This window comes from Hippichthys cyanospilos, chromosome 7 (assembly GCF_059441005.1).
Source record: "Hippichthys cyanospilos isolate Australia breed blue-spotted pipefish chromosome 7, RoL_Hcya_1.0, whole genome shotgun sequence".
NCBI classification, from domain to species: Eukaryota; Metazoa; Chordata; class Actinopteri; order Syngnathiformes; family Syngnathidae; genus Hippichthys; species Hippichthys cyanospilos.
Genome location: NC_142375.1, coordinates 9,697,092 through 9,719,766, shown reverse-complemented (window position 1 = coordinate 9,719,766; position 22,675 = coordinate 9,697,092). Strand labels below are relative to the sequence as shown.

The 22,675-nt window shown below is 39.4% G+C and overlaps 1 protein-coding gene across 1 annotated transcript in view; it reads right to left on the bottom strand.

The window, feature by feature from the left end:
* abcc6a (ATP binding cassette subfamily C member 6a) overlaps positions 1 to 22,675 on the bottom strand; it is a 31,148-nt gene extending 8,473 nt beyond the window's left edge. The window contains exons 1-18 of the mRNA XM_088419173.1: positions 22,634 to 22,675; positions 18,096 to 18,272; positions 17,864 to 17,989; positions 12,197 to 12,334; positions 8,872 to 8,994; positions 6,964 to 7,025; positions 6,706 to 6,837; positions 5,978 to 6,184; positions 4,437 to 4,614; positions 4,184 to 4,345; positions 4,004 to 4,096; positions 3,384 to 3,587; positions 2,797 to 2,943; positions 1,600 to 1,687; positions 1,040 to 1,109; positions 822 to 948; positions 313 to 489; positions 79 to 246 (exon numbers count right to left, since the gene is read on the bottom strand). Coding sequence (XP_088275299.1) covers positions 79 to 246; positions 313 to 489; positions 822 to 948; positions 1,040 to 1,109; positions 1,600 to 1,687; positions 2,797 to 2,943; positions 3,384 to 3,587; positions 4,004 to 4,096; positions 4,184 to 4,345; positions 4,437 to 4,614; positions 5,978 to 6,184; positions 6,706 to 6,837; positions 6,964 to 7,025; positions 8,872 to 8,994; positions 12,197 to 12,334; positions 17,864 to 17,989; positions 18,096 to 18,272; positions 22,634 to 22,675 — 2,421 coding nt within the window. The remainder of the gene's footprint in view (positions 1 to 78; positions 247 to 312; positions 490 to 821; positions 949 to 1,039; positions 1,110 to 1,599; positions 1,688 to 2,796; positions 2,944 to 3,383; positions 3,588 to 4,003; positions 4,097 to 4,183; positions 4,346 to 4,436; positions 4,615 to 5,977; positions 6,185 to 6,705; positions 6,838 to 6,963; positions 7,026 to 8,871; positions 8,995 to 12,196; positions 12,335 to 17,863; positions 17,990 to 18,095; positions 18,273 to 22,633) is intronic.

Here is a 22,675-nt window from a genome sequence, read left to right as displayed (position 1 = left end):
AATGCAGGCTACACTCTTGTTAGTGGTTGAGGTGTCGTGAAACCGCAAGTCCTTCGTGGGAAATCAGTCGCACCCCACCTTGTCTCTGAGCACTCCTTTGGGTCCGATGACTTTGTCGAAAATGTGCTGACCGACATGCGCGTCAACAGCAGACAGCGGGTCATCCAGCAGGTATAGATCGGCCTTCCGATAGACAGCTCTGGCCAAGCTGACTCTCTGTTTTTGTCCACCTGAGAGGTTGAGCCCCTGTAAGGGAAGCTTGTGAGGCAATGCCGCTTAACTTTTTAAGTCAATATAATAAACGCTATTTACTTTCTCTCCAATTTCTGTTGCATCTCCAGCAGGTAGGATGTCAAGGTCAGGCAGCAGGGCGCAGGCCTCCAAAACACGGTGGTACCACTTCTTCAGTTTTTCACGGCCAAAAATGATATTGTCTTGGACAGTGGCATTTTGTATCCAAGCCTGCTGGGGCACATATGCTGTTGAACCCTGCAAATACACATATCAGAGATAAGGCTTAAGGTGATTATATGTTTATGAGATATGAGAGACTTACAGATTCATTGTGTTCAATTAATTGCATAATTAAAGTACCATATTTTTTAATCGTGTTAATTTAATTTCGGCACATTTGATAGAGATTGAGCGATATAGATTTGTATAGATATAGATATGAATGAGCTTGCTTACCGCAGAAGCAGCTCACGTTTAGCCTACCACATACATGCAAAGCACCCAGGTGCAACTGCAGCCAAGGCTAAGGATAACAACAAAGACGCTAATATTCTGAGCCAAAGCTTTTTGCCAAAACATTGTCATACCTTCACAGTGACATGGCCGCTTCGCTTCTCAGTTTCTCCAAGCATGGCAGACAACAAAGACGACTTTCCACTGCCCACATGTCCAACCACAGCAACAAGGGAGCCCCGTGGCACATGGATGGAGATTCTGTAAACGTCAACAACAAAGGTTCTGTTTGTCACTCCTGATTCTCTTAAGGATTTAGTCCTGTTAAATGGCTTTTGTTTTTAGGTCCTACTTTTTGAGACACGGCGGGCCCTCGGCAGACCAGCTGAAAGTTCCATTTTCAATTAGCACATCTTCCCCATCTAATCAGCAGAAAAGACAATAAGCCATAAAATGCTGCCTACATATCATGATCTTTAATCTCAAGTAACAAATAACACTTTTCAAAAAAAGCCCCTTCAAGGGTTTCATCCGAACGCTGTCAGGCTGTACTTACACATAGATTTACTTCATCATACGAATTACAGACTGTCTGAGCAAGTGTTGACAGATGTGAGACAGAAAAATGGAGCATGTTTGCCTAATTCCTCCAGCCATAAATCAACACTTAGAATTCTTGCGCTGATTTATGTGCAACCACTAAATGGGAGCATCCTGTCATTACTTTGTCTGTCCGTCATCCTGGAGGCTCAGGAAGTGACAGTTCACATCATTTTTTGTCAAACTGTTGAGCTCCACAAACACAAACAACCGAATCTTGTGGTAAGCCTACATTTATTATGACAGTCTTTATAGGCGAAATAGCACCTTATTCATCCAGTGGAATCATTGAAGCAAAGGTGGGTTGCTTACCAGAACTCAGTGGAGCCTTTAAGACATTATCGTCTTTGAGTTCCTCTGAGCACAGATATTTTCCCAGACGTTTTAGTGAAACCACAGCCTGGAACGGAGAAAGTAGTTTATCCTCTGACTATACACTGGCCGGCCACAACATTATGATCTTTTTCAAAACAATGAGGTCTAATAGAGCTGTATCAAGATGGTGAATGGCACTGTCAGAAGTGCTATAATTCAAGCCGTTTGCCAGGATTTTTTTGTGCCATATTTTGGTGACCTTATTTAGCTACATGAAACATTTATGATATTACACGCAGTTCTGAGTATGTGGGTTTTGCTGCATGACATCAATGCAAACTACAGCGTGGCTGCTCATGTTCATTTCATTTGTGAAGCAAATTTAATGCAATCATAAAATCGGTCCACTGAGGATTAAATAGCAAGGTGGTGATACATTTTCTTGCACATTACAACAAAAAACAATCAACCAAACTAATTAAAATCTAGTGATAAGAGATCTATTGAAAGATTACACTGAAGGGAAATTATTGTTGGCGATGAACATAGAAGACGCAAAGAGTTCCACAGTGTTGAACGATAATAAAGAAAGCACCTTCAGTTGATTTTGAATGTATACTGAGAACTGAGGAGAGATTTACATGTGGATACAAGGTGTCTGGTGCATAGTTAATGAGCAAGTCAGAAACATAAAGCGGGACAACACCCTTAATCATTTAAAAACGACAAATTAAATCTGAAAATCAGAAGCCAATCAGGAGCCAATGAGAGACTTAAAAACTGAAGTTAATTGGCAAAACACAGTCTTGAGAAGTAGGGGAAATATTCTTTTGAAATTAAGATCACTCCTAGGTTTCTTAAATGCTCAATGGATTTTATAGCACAGGAGGTCAACGAAGACAAAAGCAGATGCCTCGGAGTCTTTGAGACCACCAACAAAATTTCTGTTTTGCCCTCCTTTAGTTGTAAAAAATCTTACTTTTATGCAGCTACATCATCCAAAATGTATCCTGGATTTCATGGATTTATCGACTAGGTTGACTAGGCACATGAAGATATAACCACAGTAAAAAGCATAGTGTTATATTAATTGCTTACTGGGCATTAGTTTATTAATGATTGTCTATGCAATGAGTAATTGGTATGGGAGCATACAATCAAACAATATTCAGGCTATTTTGAAGGTATGCTTACCTGCATGGATGTGCTTATTGCAAATGGAAGCTGACTAAGCGGAGTCTTCAGAATGTTGATGAGCGCCATTGAGACAAAAACCTTCTGCGCATCCAGGATGTTTTTATCATCGAGCATTACGTAGACTCCAAACATTGCAAAAGCAATCTAGAGGATGACAGCATGCAATTTTGGTGATGTACTTATTTCTGATTCATCATTAGGAGCAAAGCAAACAACGAATCAACAAGTCCATCAACGATACAGGAAGTAATATACAGTGTCCTAAATCTGCATAAATACTGCATATACTGTACATTTGTAGGTATGTGCAAAAAATAAAAAAAACTAGCTAAGAGCTAATGTATTGTAGTTGTACTTTGCAGCTGTGATTTTACACTGCATCATACTCAGGTATTCTAAATTTAAAATGGGTTTCACTTTCATAATGCTTTTCTATCTTTATGGTACTCAAAGCACTTCAACTGTTTCCTCATACAGCAACTGGTTCAAATGTATGCATGTATGTATGTATAACAAAGTTGTTCTGTGTTTTGCTTCGGTAAAACAAAACAAAAACGTGCTAGCCTTTAGTCCTGCGTTCTTACCATGAAAGAAGAAGAATTGAACGATGCAATAGAGATGGAATAAAGGATCTGGGATTTTTTGAGGGCATTCAGCTCTTTTTCCCGATAACCCAACACTTGCTCCAGGAAGGCCTTCTCCCAAGCATAGAACTTCAGAATCTTGATCCCATTCAAGATCTCATTCATTAGTTTGATGCGGCCATCCATGAACTTCATTTGAATCTCCTGTTAACAACAAAATGATCGCTTTTAATTTTCAGTCCTGCAGAAAAGCGCAAACAGTGTTTGTGGGCAGGCATCTGAATATAATAAAACGTTTGAATACTACAACAACTCATGACGACTCTGAAATCGAAGACCAGAAACGCGGTCACAATTTAATACAGAGTTCGATTAAATTAGACTTCAAATACATAAAACCAGATGTTGTTTCAGAGAAATTCAAAGTTGTGTACGCCTTCCCTTTCCAGTCATTGTTTGAGTCACTCTACGAAGGCTTGGCGAAAAGACAAGACAAAGAGTACCATCCAGGCCCCAAACCCACATGGCTCCTCAGCTACTATTTAAACCAGCTGCGACAATCTGAACCTAAACATGCAACACAAGAGCTGCTTGGAAAGCATTGTTGTTTTTATTTGTACCTGCAGCTTGCTTCGTTTCTTTGCTATCAGTCCATTCAGTGGGAAAATAAGAATGACGGTGGCAATTCCCGCCAAAGCTGACGGTCCGAGGTGCTACCAAAAGGAAGACAAACAGCCGTTAGAGTAGTACAAGTTTCAATTGGACAATTCAGAGACGCGTAACATTGCACATTCCCATACTTGCCACAGGAAGAAGAGACATAGGGCAATTTCTATAGGGGCCAGCCAGACAGCGTTGAAGTAGACCACAAAGTCCATGAGCTTCTGAGTATCTGCTGAAACCAGATTTACAATCTCTCCAACAGTGCAGGTCCTCCTGGCAGCACTATTTATCACCAAAGACTAGATTGATAACAAAGAGACATTGCGTGCCCTTTAAACATTTTACTCTGGTGTAATACAGTAGCTTCCAATACAGATGTAAAAGGCTCACCTTCCTGTAAACCAGGCCCATAACAGCAGTTTTAACCCTCATTCCCACCGTGAAGCAAGTGTACATGTACTGATGGTTGAAGAGGGATTGGAGGCAAGACAGCAAGAACATGAGAGTGGCGTAGAAGTAGCCTTTCCACAATGGCGCATCTTCATCCCTCATGAAGCCCAGGAGAAGACTGAAAAGAAGCGTAAACCCGGATCACTCCAAAGGAAAGTTTGCACATTTGCAAACGCAACACTTACACAAACCAAGAAGAAACACATACAAATTCTCTTTCAACACCATTCTAATTCAGACTCGAGATAGCCACGCAAATTCAATTCAAATAAAGCAGTTTTATTTGTTCAGACTGTAGCCAGCCTGCCCTCACATCATGTCAGCAACTGTCGTGTTGTGGTCTGTCTGCGTCTGTGCCATTCAGAGGCCTATGCTGTGTGCCTTACTGAGGCCACGGCTGCGGTTTCGTCTACCTCTTGCTTACAAATCCATGACCCTAATTAACACTTCAAATAATTTACTGTTTCTGCCTCAAAAACAACATTCCAGTCTGACCACTGGGACGGTACGCTAAGAGTGGGCCTTGACTTGCTTTCATTGTTGCTAGATTAGTTTTGTTTAACTGTCTTTGACACAAATGCCGACAACGCGACAGTCATATTGGTATCGGGGATTAAAAAAAAAAAAACATGTTTATTTATGTACAGGTAGGCTCCGCCCAACTTGAGGTTTGAAGTTTTAGGCTCTGTCCAAGCTGAGGTTTGAAGTTTTTGGCAGCTGATTTACACAGTACATTGAATTCAGTGTCAGTGGGTTTGTGGGACGCAAGCTCTGAAAATGTGTCTCAGCAACACAAACTCGACAGTTCTCATTTCTAAATATAATGACTTACATAACTGTAAGATACACAAAAACATTTTTCTTTTTTTTTTTTTTTTTTAACCAAAACTGGCTTATTTATGTCTGACCGCGTGTCACAACTAGGAATTGCTCAATCCCACTTCTTCATATCCAATAACTAGATCAATACTTTAGCCATGAGGATCAGTCAGTACAGATGCTGTACTAATCAGATTTTTTTATTTTTGGGTCACTCTAAGGACTAATTTGGTTGACAGGCGCACAGTCTAAATACCAGTGCATCTTATAGTTCTTGTATGCACAAGTCTAGTTTTGAGTGTTTGGAAATTCAGTAGATCGCATTGCACATCTGTACGCTTCCCCAGTGCAGCTGACATTTTGGTAACAGACTGCCCGAAGCTTAAAAAGCATGAGGGCGCAGGTCCAACCTGTCGTGGATTTTGGCAGACCCAGTTTCACCTCAAATGGTATTCTGGCCCAACTGTACTCCATGCCCACAGCCCATCTTGCAATTTCGTGACCAAAAGGAAAGAAAAAAGCCAGACACACTCTAAAACTTTGTGGAAATTCATTTGTATATGTATGTGTAATGCAAGGTGTCATAATACTGCCCTTTGGACCATATGGTACTGTACATTCAAAAGTTTTCATTTTAGATAAGCTGCTCCATTTTATCTTACCTCAAAACCTGGGGAATGGCGAACATGAAGGCATCATGGAATATGATACACATTGTACCAGTAAGGAAGTATGGACCAAAGTTGCGAGCCAATGTTTTGAGCAGAAAAAAGCCAGAGCTCTGTTCTTTGTGAAGCTTCCTGAGGAGCTGGGCTTGGTCTGGCAACCTGCTCCCTAGCGCCGCACCTGATGTCAAGGCCTTCTCTTGCCTGTAAAACATAAGCGTTACACACATGCTAACTGTTGCAGGGGCCTAGTATTATATTATACTGTGTGTGTATATATATATATATATATATATATATATATATATATATATATATATATATATATATATATATATATATATATATATATATATATATATTACATCCCAGTTGATATGAGGACATTGATGATTACAGTACTGTCTATCGATATGGACTGGGTACAGGCACAATCAGCAGAAATTGTATGAACTGTTATATGTGAACTCAGCATCTGTGAATTTCATCTTGTGCTACGTGTACTGATGTAATCTTTGCTCAGCCTTCTGAAGTCAGGAAAAGTACATTCGACTGTCATTAGGGTTATGAATTTATTATCTACTCATTGATTGGACTTGAAGTATTACAAAACAGGGCAACGTTTGTACGTGTGAGTTGAAGTGTCTTCATCCAATATGAATGTGTTTTTATATCTTTCTAATGAATTCAACGTGGGATATTGTAATTGTATAAGATGATCTCACTTTTGAATCTTGGCACATTCCTCTGTCCAATCCTCTTGCAGCACAGAGATAATCTTATGTGATGTGTCTTCTTCTCTCAGCGTCCATAGATCCTCAGCTGCCAGGGGGGTGCGATATCCCTTCACAACAAGTCTGAGGAGCAAGTGTGGAGATGATTCACACATATAATCATCAACAGAACACACGCACGTAAACAAGTACCAATGTTGTTGCGCTGAGTCATTTGTGGGCACAGAAAAGAGGTTTTGATGAACTTACCCAGTAAACCACCAGAAGAGAATCTTGGACAAAAAAGAAGCGTCTTTCACAGGGCAAGGATTCTGCAACAGAAATAAAAACAACTGTGACTTTTTTTTTTTTTTAAACAGAAAATACTATGGTGTGAAGCTATTTGACATCTACATTGAGGATAATAGTATAATTTCATAAGTCTGAAATGAAAATAAATTGCATTTCAGACAAGAGGCCTTTATCTCAGACAAGTTAGCATCCTTTAAAAAGAGCTCAGTGTTAGCAGAGCATAAAAATTATGTTTGAGGTTAAAAGTAGCAGACGGCAGCGGAAATGTGTCATCTCGTAACCGTTCTATACATATGTGCGCGCACACACAGACAAACACATACAAAAGTTTGCCTACTCAACCATATGTTTCTCCCCATCCTGCCACCCCCACACTAGGCTATTTGCTCTCTTTGTACCTACATATAAACACTTCCTCTCTCACTGTGAGTAAGTCTAACCAGACCAGGAGAAGGAAGTGGAGGAAGAAGACCAAGGAAAGACCATTGGGTGTGTCCACGACGCCCGTCTGTGGCTTCTGCACCGCACCAGCAGCCAAACATTTGCAAGGGACTTTTCCAGCTGGTTTTATGGTTTATCACCAGGGAAATATTACATCACAACTCTGTTTGATTGATGAGGGTCTCACTTTCAGTGACTTGGTGGAGGTGATTTGGGGGCCACAATATCAGGAACAGCTTTCAGCGTGACGCTACACCGTTGCAAACTACAATGCTATAGAGGTTCAATTAATGGCTCTTTGAATTTGAAACTCGTGGTCTCAAGGGATTAATAAAATTTGAGACTAATTCATTAAGAACGGAAAATAATTGATCTAATATAACTTAATCCCTCAACCCTCTTTTTTTGCCTTTTGATACATTGTATTACTGATGGCAAAAAGATTGACATACTACACCAAAACGTTGCTACAGTTATTTATTTTCTGAAACAGATATTCACTTTAATAAATGAAGTTGTCAACATTTATCATCTGCTTTTTGAGACTAGTCCCAAGTGCTGGCAGCAACTTTCAACTAGCACTGAGTGTTTGTAGGTCCATCGGTGCATGGAGAAATACATGCACACTACACTCAGGTAAACCTGAAACTGAAATAAAAAATAAATGAAAAAAAACAACAATAAACTGTGCAACTAAATAGTATAAAACATGAATGAAAATACAAATGCTTGTAGCTTTAGTATGGCAGGCTGGCATGTGTGTCCCATTTGCATGCACTAGGATAGTGTGAAGGACCCATGAGACACCTAAAAAAGTAAGATAAATAAATAGTCGACACGAAATGCCGGTATACCACCCAGAGGGATAACCGCCTAAATATTTGGTATGGATACAATACCAATTCTGGCTTTAGTACTGATTCTATCAATCAGTCTTCAGAGAAGCCGGTTGCATGAAAATAGATCTAATCAGAATACAGGAAACATAATGCAAAAGAATAAAAATTTGATTAATGTGATTTAAAAAAAACACTTTAACTACGACTGTAATTAACTGTTGAAAATTAGTTTGTTAATCTGACACTCCTAAGGGAAACAATCACAAACAAATAGCTTGTGAGAATGATGACACGGGAGCTGTGCTCAATGACAAATCTGTGCAAACCATGTGTGCCTGCCGTTTCTGGGTCGATTGGACATTGAAATACACTTTAGTGGTATGGAGAACTCGAGGACAAGGAAAAACACACACATGCTTGTTCACACTCTTCTCACAGGAAGCTAAAGCAGTGAGGTGAGAGGGTTAAGAGGTGAATCACATCATTGCCTCCAAAAGGCAACACGTCCTGTAAACACCGCAAGAGTCTCAGGTTGGACAACATTGCAGTATTTTGATAAAACTGGGATACATTTTGCTCTACCCACCTTTTCGAAGACTTTTTTTCCCTCTGGAGGCAGGTCAGCAAAGCAGCATAAGAAGAGTTGGACAAGTTGAATGGCGAAGTAGGAGAAAAAAGCCAAGTATCTCACAAGATCAGAGTCAATCCCCTGTGGACGAAATAAACGTCAAGATTTACTGTAGAGACCATGATGGCAACAGATGAGTCAGTGAGCTTATTTGGTGTAATCTAGTACAGGCACGTTTTGTAAATTTGATTTTTCTCTCCAAAGCCACAAAGAGAATTATTGGTTTTGTGGTTGGAAATGTCACAGCAAAACTTGCATTATATAACCATGGTTTCAGTCATATTAATATGTTGCTTTGATTGCTTAATCGCCACCAAACTTGCTCAACAAATCACACAACATCATGTCATCTCAACCATCTTCACGGAAAGTATTTTTACTGTTTTTATTTTGTACTCGGCCCATATATACACACTATATGACATAGGATAAGGTTTAGAAATCACCCGAAACACATGCAATCAAGTCAAGTTTCAGGACACAGTTGCTTTGAAAACAAAACGTCTTTCATGATTTTATACAAATATCTGCAGAAACCTTTTATATGTGGGGAAATTGTGGGTTTATTAACTGCCAGGTGATTTTAAATCAAGTTTTCAGCGGTGATAAAAACTGCTCATACCTGCCTGTACTATAGAAGCTTTTGTAAACGTTATGCTATGGTATTTTAATAAGCTCCTTTTGTTCTCCCTTTGTGGTGAATGCATTTTACTGTTCTGTTGCAAATGCTTTTAGGTACTGAGCTTTTGGCTTGTGTGCAAAGCACACATTGCATTGCTTTGTGCATGAAATGTGCTATATTAATGGTGGTACGTTGCCTTGCCATATGCTTGTCATACAGAAGCTGTTTATTTTGGCACATTTTACTATAGGGTTAGCACCACAGCCAGTTTTTTGTTCAACAGTATGGGTATGTATGCAATCCAGAACTATGCTAAACACTAAACACAAACAATTTCATCCGAACTCTGAATTTTCTCTGTGGTGTGCCCAGAAAAGAGATACTATGTGACAGAAATGGATCTTTCCATATATAGAATAACAGGGTCAAACTGGTCAGAAGTGTGGTGAGAAAAATGTAGGTCAAGGAGGAATGGCCAAGGGTACACAAATGCAAACCTTGCCTTCAACACTGCCAGACAAGTCAGACAGACACTTTTTTTTTTTTTTTACAAACATATGTGTCAGGAAAATATGCCAGGCACAGTACACGTGATAATATTTGTTAGTTAGAAATCAATGAATTTTAAAAAAAGGTTTAGCTCACAGTGGCAATAACAAAAACACCTGTATTCTACTTAGAAATGTATTTTACAATATAAATGTACTAGATCTGACAACACCTTCTACTTGTGCTTATATGCATTTTCTTCTGGTATTCTGTCTTCCAACCACGTTCCAAAAACAAACCTGGTAGGTTGAATAATTACATTGAACAGTCGGTAGGTGTCAAAATGAATGTGAATTTCCTTAAACTGAAAAATGACTTTAGTTCAATTGGGTTTACTGAATTCTTAACGTACATGTTACGTTAGTTGTTTTGACGTAAGATGTCAAACTGAAACTAACATACATCATTTGAAGATTTTTGAGGAAAAGAGCAGAAAATTACAAAAGTTGATGTCATGTTAGTAATTTGTAACAAGATGTTTTTTTCAGTGCATAAGGTCAGGCTATACCCCACATCTTGGCCAAAGTATGCAAAAATTCCTGGTCAGGGTCAGTAGAAAATGGATTGACAAGATAAAATGCAAATAGGCTTCTTTTGAACAGCAATAACATTGATTGAATATAGCTTGTAGGTCAGAACAGATTAGGAATTTTGGTTTGAACAACTTAAAATAACAATAAACTCTTAGTGGACGGATGAAACTTTGTTTGATGGTAATTAAAATTATTTTTTTCTTGTTTTATCTTTTGTACAGCTCTTCTTTAGAACACCAACCAGTAAACTCACCTGTACCAGTTAATCCAAGACATAGCAAACTCGGCCTGGGAAAACCCTCTCATCATTCTTTGTTCAGGCTATAGTTATTGCTGAAGCTTCTATGAATTGAGTGAAAATAAAGGAAAAGATTAAAATTGGATGGATCAAATTTAATCTAATTAATCTAAGATTCACCCATTTATATACCACATCTTAGCTAACCTCAGGGGAGGTTCACCTCAAGGGCCAAGGTTCACATCAACACTTGTGTAGAACTCAGAGTAATTAAATTAGGATGCATGTTTTTAGACTGTCCGAGGAAGGCGCAGAGAAAACAATTGCAAGTGCGGGGATCACATGCAGATTTCACACAGAAAGGCCAGGAACCCCAAACCGCCGATGTGTTAACCATCATGGTTATGAGCTGCCATTGCCAAATTAATCATATTTGTTAGAATTGTCTTTGGCAGTTATAATTGGCAGCTACTGCAAGGTCGCATTGCGAATGAGATGGATAAATAAAGCCTGGACAAATGTAAACAATAAATAGGAAGCAAAAGGTAAATAAGTATATGAAGAAATGAAAGCTGATACCATATGATCGCATTCACGTGTAACTCTTGATTATAAGGTGAAAACGAACCAGGCTGAAATTCAAAACCAAAAAGAAATATATTCTATTACTTTCAAATTAAAGTGTCGAAAGTGTGAAGACTGTAAGTGTGAATGTACGAATTTACGTCTGGCTTTGCGATTACAGTGAAAGAGCCAATCAGTCCAACATTGACGTTCTTCTGGTCTGACCCTGCACTGCCATGGCCCACCAGCATTTATCCCAAACCAATCATTACAAATCCCCAAGCAGTGTGGGAATGTCATGCTGAGAGTGCTAAAAAAATATGGATGTGTATTTATTTGCGTGTTTTCTTTTTTTTTTAGAAATGCAAATGAAACAGACGAAGGCTTTGCACACATACTGTATATATATAAACTTAGCTCCATTCAACAATGATTGCAGTGTCTCACAGCAGGCACAGGAAGAAAAGAAAAATTTAGACGAACGCAGACTTGACCAGAATTGACAGCGTCATCCTCCTACACTTGGTTAAAGTTCATTTTTTTGGTTTAAAATGGACGATGAAATAACACATTGCTGACATAGCCTATAGCTCAAGCTGTGTTCCTGGAAATTGGTGTCTAGACTATAGGCAGCAGCGCACATGAGATAGATATCACTGTATCGTATTTGACACTACAGGCTCACTGGGGACAAACCTGACCAACATTTACAAATCTAACCTGATAAAAAACAAACTAATCAATTATCAGTTGGGCTAAATAACAATAATAACATACCTCTTCAATGGCCAGCTGGATTTTTGCTCGGAGAGGCACCAGGGAACAAACAACAGCCAAGACCCAGAAGAGGAAGAGGAATACAGAAGAACGACAACCTCGTATTCTTTCCAACTGGATGATACATAAAGCCAGGATCTGAACAGAAACAGAGAGAGCAAAATGATTTATGCATTTATGGGGGGGGGGGGGGGGGGGTGTCCTGCCAGAACTAGCGAAAATAGTGCCAAACTCATTCTGAGGCTTGGGATCCTTTTCTGATTTCTTCTAGTAGAAGTAAACAGAAACTCACATTTAATTTTATGGGTATTATACTGTAGAAAAGCTGTGTCCAAACTATGGCCTGGCTCGTCTGCTGTTTTTTAGCAGCCCGTGGCATATTTTAAAAATAACATGTAGAATGGTCACAATGCCCCTAAAAAGAGAGTATGGTTCTGTGTGCAGTGTGGCTATCACAAAAGGGGGAAGTGAGCAATGGTGACTACCACTGCTACATGGTGATGGGAGTTTGGCTCTTCAAAGTGCCGTTCATTCTCGAACCGGTCACTAAAATGTGCTATTCTAAAAACTGGCACTTACAATTCCTTTTTTTAAAGCATTGTTTTGATCATAAAATTAACACTGGGGCTAGTGATACATCTCATTTCTTCTTTAAGTGTTTGAGTGATGGAACATTTTATTAAAAAAATATTTGATTAGTAAATACTAGTTGGTAAATTTTCCAAACATTGCTTGATTTTGGTAAATGAAAAAGTGTGATTTTATCATATGAAATGCTTTAACGAGACCAAAGAATAGGCAGTATGATCCACTACAGTGGGAGAAAACAAAGCATAATTTTAAGCAAGCGCATGTTGTTTTCTACAAAATAAGAGCCAGTGCTGAGACAATTGTCCTCAGCTGAGTCATGAGTTGGTGTTGAGCCACTATGCAATCCGAGTGGTAGGCCAAGTGAGACGTCACACTATTGGGCCAGCTCACCAAGTGGGGAAAAGTAAATTTAGGTTTCTAAAAGAGCACCACATTGGTTAGTCTGGGATGAGCCACAGTACAGCCAATTAAAGAGTAGTGGTAATAGGATTTTCCCATCAACAACTTGATATGGGGAGTTTTCACTGATGTAAACAACATCACTGGCTTCTCTTTCGGTGGTCAAACATTAATCCTTTGTTTTTTTGACTACTCGTTTCTGCTATACACTTGTTTATGTGTTTGTGAATGTATCTCACTGGAAGGATAACATGCTTTCTCTTTTCTGTGAGAAATGATGTGATTTCTACTACCATATGATATTGTTTACTAAGTAAGGATCGAGAATCTTTTAGTCAAATATTTTAACACACTCCATCTGCTTGAAGACAAAAATACTTGACTGGAAGATGCTCACATTTCTAAATCAGTTCAGGGAATTGCAACAATTGGAATTGTTTTGAGACTGACTTTTAAAGAAGCGGTGCACTGTTAGATTTTACGATAGAGAGCAGCGGTGTCATATTGCATTGTATTATGCATAGTATAAATACAGGTCATTCGAGGTACAAGTTATTCTGTGAGTCTCAATTGGTCTATTATATGTGCATGTTCTCTATACCATTTGCGAAGTACAACAACAATAATTAACATATTGTTGAACAAATGCCTCCTTAAAAGCTTAACCTGAGAGATAACAACAAATAAATATGTACCGATTATGTTCCATGATGGGAAATCCCCCTTATATTTTGCAGCACTTGGTGTATTTTTTGTGCATCGTGCAGGAAAGCAAACCATGGCCATTGGCACTTAAAAAGAGATGGGAATCAATGCAGGATCTGCCAAAAGCTGAATTTCAGCTGCCCCTGACCAATTTAACAGGGAGAAAATTTTTCACTGTGCTCAGAAATACATAAAGACTCATTTTCAAATGGACCTTTTCACTTGTTTGCCATTTTGGGCAAGAGTGTGAGATGGTCAGCTCCTTGACAGTGCTTGAAAGTGTGAAAATCACTGCAAAATATGTGGAATTTCTAACTGTCTATTTCCGAGTGCAAAAGAATTACGGTGCCTTCCATTACAAATAATGCTCATGCAACGGCAATGCATGTTGAGTGATGAGTGATTCCGCAGTATAATTTTTGTAATCTGGACTCGAAATCCAGCAAGCTGAGTGTGAAGGTTAGATCTTTAAAGTGACTCGGTCATGGACAAATAAATGCACTAAATAATAAGTAATATTCCAGTGTCTCTGGTTTCTGGTCATTTCTGCCCTCAGATGATGAGTTTTAAATTGCATTACTCCCCATTACTAATTGTACTGTGACTGAAAATTGCACTTGTAGGGAGGAAAATGAGGGTCCTTTTTATGATATTCCATGCTACTGTAAAATCAAGCCTGTTTGCATTTACAGTATGAGTAAGTGGGTGGAACTAAATCTATCACTGAGATCAGAGTATAACCTCTCAACTCATCTCATCCCTCACACAGCCAACACCACTGTGAAGAAAGCCAAGTGTGGTGTGCTGTTACAGTATCTGACTCCACTCGGTAAAGTAATGCCAAGTGCCAAATGTATGACAAAGCAGTTTGACACAAAAGCTGCAATAGCATCTGAAGACTAAAAATTCCGAGAGCCACAATGAGCTTGAAAAAAGACAAGCAGCATCAAACATCAGTCTTTTGCAGAAGCTACTGACCAGTAAAAGACCTTGTCTATTCCACGTTTTGGTGCTTGTAGAGATTATATTGAATATAGCACTGAATGCCCTACCTTTGTTATTAGGGGTGTCACCAAGTCACGATACGTTGATAGTAAACATAGCAATGATTTAATTAGTGCCATCAAGAAATTTAAAAAAAAGAATTATTTAAGATTTGCAATATATTAGTTTAATTCATTTGTTTTTAATCTCACCTAAAATTTAGGAGAGAATCCCCCAACAATTTAAAAAAATTTTTTTTTTTTTTTTTGTAGAACAAGCTATTGCTCTACAACAACATAGTCAAGGCTTTAGTCATGTATTTCCTTTAACAGACTTTGACAGATGCATTTGTAATTTTCCTTCTGCTGTATTTGAGACTAGCCCCAAATGTTGGCTGCAACCTTTAGTTACATCACAAGGAGATTTGTTGTTTTTATTTGGCCGTTACCAAGTAGTTAGAAAATAACATTAAATCAAATCATTGTCCATCCAGTCGGTAACAGACTTGCTCAAACATGGGGTGTTCTCCAAGGGTGTTTAGTTTGCTATGGTTCATTACATTAGCATACATTAGCATCCTGCAGGTGCAACTGGGTGCTTTGCATTTATGAAGCAGGCTAAACCTCAGTCGCTTCTGTGGTAAGCATGTTCTTTGTTGCAAAGAAAATGCATACATTCTCCATTCATCAATGGTATCATTGGAAATTTACCATTCATTGGACCGACATGCAGTTGCATTCGCGCCCACGACAGGAGCATATCAGTTTATGCCAAACACAATGACAGCCAATCAGTGTCTACCTCAGGATATGATTGATCTTTGCGTTTAAAACCACAAAAACTGGAACATAAGAATCCTGATGCATAGAAACATATCTAATCATTATGGGGAAAGTATAGTTAGAAATTAAAACTAATGAATAACATCATTAAAAAATAATGCTTTCATTATGAATATAATTAATTGATCAGAATTAATCTCTTGGTCTGACACCCCTAGATTTAATACAGCACTAGAAGGGAAACCATAGGGAATTATATAACTAATGTTAATGTTTACTGTGTGTAATCACATTGAAGTGCAATTTTGATTTTTGGTCATAAAAAGTATGAATATCATTAGAGAGCATAGTAAGCTATTTTAGTTTGATACAGTAGTAAGGGTAAATCTATATACTGTATTTTCATTGAAAAATTGGAAACTAAAGTGGCTGGGTCTGGGCCATTAAAATAAGTTCAACCCTGTTCCTGTGCACTGATATCTAATCCAAACAGTATAGTCACTCCTCCCTAACAATCACCATCTAGATTATAGTTCACCTTCCCATGTTTTTGCTCTTTCCCTGATGTGATAAATGGTCCCCCCCCACCCCAAAATAAATAACCATTAATACTAAAGCTGTCTTAGTGCATTTTTATCCAAACCCATACATCTGTTTATTCGGGAGTCTGCAAAGGCCACAAGTGGGAAAAGCAGTCTAGGTTAGGAAGCTAGAAACCAAAAAAGACCTGCAGAGAGTGGGAGCTTTGTAACTAAAGCTAGACACAAGCAATCTTGATGTGCATCTGTCTTTTCAGTGCATTGTCTGAACCATCAGTCTATGTCTCATCAAGAAACTGCACCATACACCCCTAAAGCTTTGTGCATTTTTTTTTTTTTGCAATTGTTACCCTGTTCATTCCAGCCATGCGCTCAAGACTGAAGGCTGCATCCTTGCCGTTATTACAATGTAACACAGACCTACCACACATCCAGCTAACTATGCCTTATGATGTCCAGTTTTCCCTCTTGAAACTGTAATCGATGTAAATGTAAGTCTAGTCTTCACCCTGATCATTGAACATCAAATACAGAGATGAGAAAATCAGGTCCCGAGCATAAAAACCCTGTCAAAGCCAAACTGTGGCAGGGTTTTACTTTATGGACCTGGATTTCCCATCTCTGGACTCAAATACAGGCATGTTTGCAGGGTAATGCGATATTTACATTGACTGTAACACTATAAATCTAGCCTTAGTTATTTTACTTTTCACCTCAGTGTCTTGCCAGTGAATGATTCACTCTATATTCTTTCATGTTTGCACATTAACGTGTAAGCCACTTTCCCAGAAATTCCTTGCTACCCTCGGCAACACAGGAGGAATGCCTTACTCGTGGTTTGAGGTAGAATCAATAGTTTTTAACTCGCACTCAACAGAGACCTGCTTTGACTTACGGAATCATTAGAAATTAAGGTGTCAACACATTGATGCAAATGCTTTAGTAGTAGGGGTAGACATAGATAATGTATCTATAATATCCAATACAGTATTTAGAAAAAGTAGAAACTTTAAGAATAAAAGAGTTTCACATCAAGATGACAAGACTGTTCAACGATTCACGTTCACATAGACTTGTAAAAATGCTGTAATATGTGTGCCAGGTCAGAATTTGGCAATGTCACTTTAGGGAAAAAAAAACTATCCACGTACACACTAACCTGTACACCAGGTCATTTCTGAAACCGCCTTTTGTATCACAGGATTTCTGGAGGCCTTTCACATAAATAGATAATGAAACACCTTTGGTCACAGTCTGGGTGTTGAACATCTACTCTCTGCTAGGAGTAGGGCCATAAACACCAATGCAATACAACTGACCTGGCATGGTTATTAGGGCTGGGTTGTATTTGTGTTTGTGCACAACACCTCCTTTTTTGCAAATAGTTATTTTACGCAGAATCAATATTGTGGGGTTATTAAAAAAAAAAAAAGACCTGTTTCAAAGGTTCGGGTTTTCAGTATGTAGTATCGGCACAGAAACTGGATAAAACCAAGCTTAGAATTCAACCCCCCCAAAAATCTCCCATGTACTGTTTGTCTGGAAAAGGGAGTATCAATGGGAATTAAATCATTAATTTTTGCTATATTTGGACACATTTACATTCATGTATGTATATCAACTCTCGATAAGAGATAAAAGAAGAAAAAAAAAAACATTGTTTTTACCACAGTCATGCTGCGTATGATGGGGCTGAGAAGGAAGATCATGTGCTGCTCAATCTCCTCACTCCTCTCCAGTAAGATGTAGAAAAACTCAACAAAGCCAAAGGAGGCCAAGAGAAACCCGAGCACCTAAATGATACATTGAAATCAGGTTCAATCGTTTATTTAAAGGGAAAGTCAAGTAAATCATCTTCACAAGTAACTGACGTTCCATGTTATTCAAAGTAATACTTACCGTTTTGGCAATACAAAGAGAGGACACCTGAATGCGTCCATGGTCATGGCAGTAAAGGTGAAGACAGTAGAGAGGGGTTAGGAACCACAGATAGACACAAGGGACCCACACGAGGACTGTGTTCTGAAAACACTGGGTCAAGTCTGGATTGGCTGTATACCATGTACGGTTCCAGTCCTGCAAGAGATACAAAAAAAAAAAAAAGAGTTTTTTTCCCCCTCAAGAATATTAGGCTTTAAAATAATCAATGAAGCGCAAACATCACACTATGCGATATCAATCATCTGAGAAAGTGGGACGACTAGGCCCAAATCCAGAGAATGCAGACTATACATTTTAGCAATCCTTGCAGGACAGAGTGAAACCACAAACAAGCAACAAAATTGCGAGTGAGTCTAGGCTGGACAGTGTGAAAAGCTGAGTCAGCCTCAAATTTTCTCTGACCTTGTCACTGTCTCTTTTTTAAGTAGGGCAAAAAAAGATAAAGAGATAGAAGATTTTATCAGAAACCAAGTTTACTCACAAAGAACAACAAACTGTTTGTCGGAACGTTTCTTTATAGATTACATAACATTGGCAGAACCAAAGTCTTTCATAACAAAATAACATACTAAATGACTTGTTGTTGTCGTCGTCTGTTTTTTATTGTTCATCACCTCAATAGCTTGCAGGGTGTCTGGCTCTGCTAACAAGATGCCAAAGGAAGTGGTTTAAAAATTTCTCCTATCCACAGATTGGCATTGCTCAACAAGGGCGAGTGGCTTGAAGCCACAACGTCGTTATATAACAAGCAACCATGCACAGCTCTGTCATTAAACCCCTGAAGGTGCACTAGTTCAACAAATGTGGATTGGGCTACTTACACGTTCCAAGGGAAGTGAAAAACATATAGGATGCTATTTTTGTGCCTACTTCAACAGTCTATGGACCCTATTTTGCTGTCAGCGCAAGTCCAGTGCAAAACACAGATATATGCGCAGGGTGAATTTTTTTTTCATTTTTTTTTTTGTAGATATGCGCGAGTAGATAAGAGCATTTGTGCCATTGTGAAAGTAACCATAGTGGCAAAAAGTGGCTCCCCTCATTCCCTAGAAAATTTGTGGAGGAGAGGCCGTCCATGTAGTTCATGCAGAGGATCGGTATTTGTAAAGTATGTTCATAAGAAACCGTAAGACTTCCACTTGCGCATGATGTACTGTTTGCAACTGTGAAGTGAGGACTTGAAGAGTGTCTTCAACCCCCGATTGTGTGCCCGTGTGTGACGAGCACACACTCATAGTTGTGTCAGGGTAGTGCTTAAAACAAATGGCTAAACAAATATTATTGCAATGGACCGGTGTCAGTTTCTGCAGCTTCTGCTGTGGCTGTGACACACACACGTCGCTCCACGCACCCTCACACGCGCACACGCAGACCCAAATGCCCTCGCCTTGTCTCTATCTCGCACCCTTTTCTCTCGCTTTCTCTCCCTCTCTGTCTTACTCTTGCTCGCTGCTAGCTCATGACTTACAGACAATGCTCGTCTACTATTTTTCAAAAGCTCAAAACTTTTTACGATATTTGTTGTTTGGTCAGGGGGAACGTTTGATTGGTCGGCCTTCTTGAGCCACCTTCCAGCTTGCTAGATTTGCTAGACCCACCTCAACATCGAGCACACGCTTTAGGCTGCACGTGATAATAAGTTAGCCATGTTACTCGGGTTAGTTGCCCGCAGTAGCAAACTTCTAGTGATACTGAAGCTGGCAAAGAAGGAAGCAGCTGTAATGTGATTGGCTGCTACATATGACTTACATATGATACACAATGAGAGTTGGCTCCCGCTGTCCACTGCAGTTGCCCGTTAAAGCAGACAACATGGGAGGGAAAAGAACTTACCTATACCCAGCCCCTATTGTTCACCAGCGTAGGTTGAAAGGCTTGTGGGCATTCAAGACAAGGAAATGCAAATAAGGCTTTCACTCTGATCGGCTGTGACTCTTGCACCGCTAACCAATTAGATGCTTCTTAGGGCAGCACAATGCAGCCACGAGACTCCACAGTCAGAAAAGTGCAAGGATGCATTTGGCATAATGACTTGAGTTTATCAGAAGAATGATTAATAAAAAAAAGGCCAATGCCGATATGCACCAATATGCTGAATATCAGCACACATAATTGGCCCGGCTGTTAATCAGTCTCTCTCTTCTAATTCAGAGTGCTCAAAGCATGCTGTTGTCATACGCCTGAATAAAATACAATAAAATTTGTCACACATTCAGCAGTCAAATCCACCAAATTCGTGCTTCACCACTTGAGTCGCAACTTTTAGCGGGTCTAACGTGCAGTTACTTTCTGTCAAAATATTGTAAGGTATCTTAGGGTGCAGGTGGCTCGATGGAAGAATGGCTAGCACGTCCACCTATCAGTTAAGCGACCCTTGTTTAATTTCAGTTTGCTTGTTTTCCCTGAGCCCGCGTGGGTTCTTTCCGGGCACTGCTGCTTCCTCCCACACTCCAAAATCATGCATGACAGGTTTATTGGACACACTAAATTGTCCTTAGGTGTTAATGTGTGTGTGAATGCTTCTTCGTCACAGTGTTCCCTGTAATTGGCTGGCAACCAGTTCAGGGTGTCCCATGCCTACTGCCTAAAGCTGGGATAGACACCAGCAAGCCTGTGATCCTTGTGAGGATAAGTGGCTTTAGAAATTGGATGGATGTTAGGGTGCACAATAGAAACCACACTTTGTCTGCTGGAGCAGCCAGCAAGGCGCAACATGGTCTGCCAAACTCCTAAAACCGATTAAATTGACACATACTTATACAAGATCTATGACAAACCTGTTTACAAAAAGGAATCCGTAGAGATTGTCCCCTAATTGTGCCTTCGGAAAAGTACACTCCCCAGGTAAGACTAGAACTCTTTTGTCCATTTATCCACAATCACATTTACGAGTTCAAAGATCACAAATGCTGGCCTGTCTCACAATCCTTCTTCTATTTCATCAAAAAGGTGTATGATGGCCATCAAAGGGTGTCTGATGGCACTAGTCATGATTTTGTGCAAGTTCTTCCACACCAAACCTTTCCAGACATGAATTTTATCATTAAAATTCTGAGAGACAAAGATAAACTCCTGAATGTGTAATTGAGAAAACATTTGTCAAAATGTTTTTATTGTTCAAAGAGTGTGTAAAAAACATCAAAGGGTGAATGTTCCAGCATGAAGTGATTAATCCCTGTTTACCCTAAATTGCCACTGTTCATTGCCTCTGGAGCCAAAAAAGTGTGAATCACGGTCTGACTAGCAGCTACCTGTTCCACTTTGAATTGCAGCTGTATATTTGTCTATCTTGCCACAGAGTCACATAAGTATTCCTGCAATTTTTTTTTAAATAGCAAAACTCCCCCTTTCAAAAAAAAAAAAAAGTCAAAGGTCAGTGTTATGTAATGAAAGGATTTGCATTCACTGTGCATCTGTTGACTCTGTAAGTGCATTTAGGTTCATTTAAACAGTGTTACACTTGAGAGCCAGTGAGTGGGCGGCAACTTTCACAGACTCTTCCGACTCCTGTGGTCAATGGCAAAGGGATGAACAGAGCGCTTTCATGAGACGCACTCCAAACATTTTCTTGCACATTTCACGTCTTATCCAGTTTCTCACCCTTGACTGAAGTGGTTTCAGCAAACCATCAGCTTGGATGCCACAGGGTGTCTGCTTTATATGACAAACACACTGATGTGAAAACAAAACTGCTAAACCCTCCTTACACCATATGGATTTAATAGGCTGTGTCCATAAAGTTGCGGTGCAAATGTGTCAGTTTAGGGTGGAAATGATCCTATTGTGTTTGTGTATTATATACCGTATGTGCATTTCATTACATTTTTCTGTTCCCGTCACTACCTCAGGGCCAAAAAGCCAGAAATGACGTAGTTTCAATGGTATGTGTAGGTTCATGGCTACCAGAGCTAAAAAGTGATGATACTTGCAGCAACGAAGGGAAATGCAAACGTAGAAACAATGTAAAACGTACTTTTTTGCTGAAGAGCTAAAACCATGACAGGTTCACGTTTAACATTTATACTTTACGCTCATGTCCCCAACCACGTGTAGGTGTTTAAATGCTTGCAGGAGAAAAAAAAAACTAAAGTGCTGTAATGAGATCCAGAACATAGAGGAGGTGTGATGAATGGGGAGTGTAATGAGGCAAGTTCTGACTGTGAACATTCCAACAGAAGGGCAGACATTGTTTTAAGCTAAGATAGGAAACACGGTGATCTCTTAATGCATAGAAAATTCGACTTCTTAACTTTACATTCCTGCAGGCTGCAACATGTGGTGCTATTCTCCTGCCACTCTAATGGTTGGAAAACAGTCCGTCAAATTCCCACATGGACTGACAACATATTTGGTTATTTGAAGGCAGAAAATCATCAGCCTCATATAGTTGATGTTTTATTTTCAATCCCTTTTTCATGCCCAACATTGAAGATGAGATGTCACAAAGTTGCAGAGTAGCAGAGAGCGGGAAAATACAAAGGTCTGTTGAGACTCACCCACAGAGGGTCCAGACCACTGAGTCGGCAGAAGGCATCCAT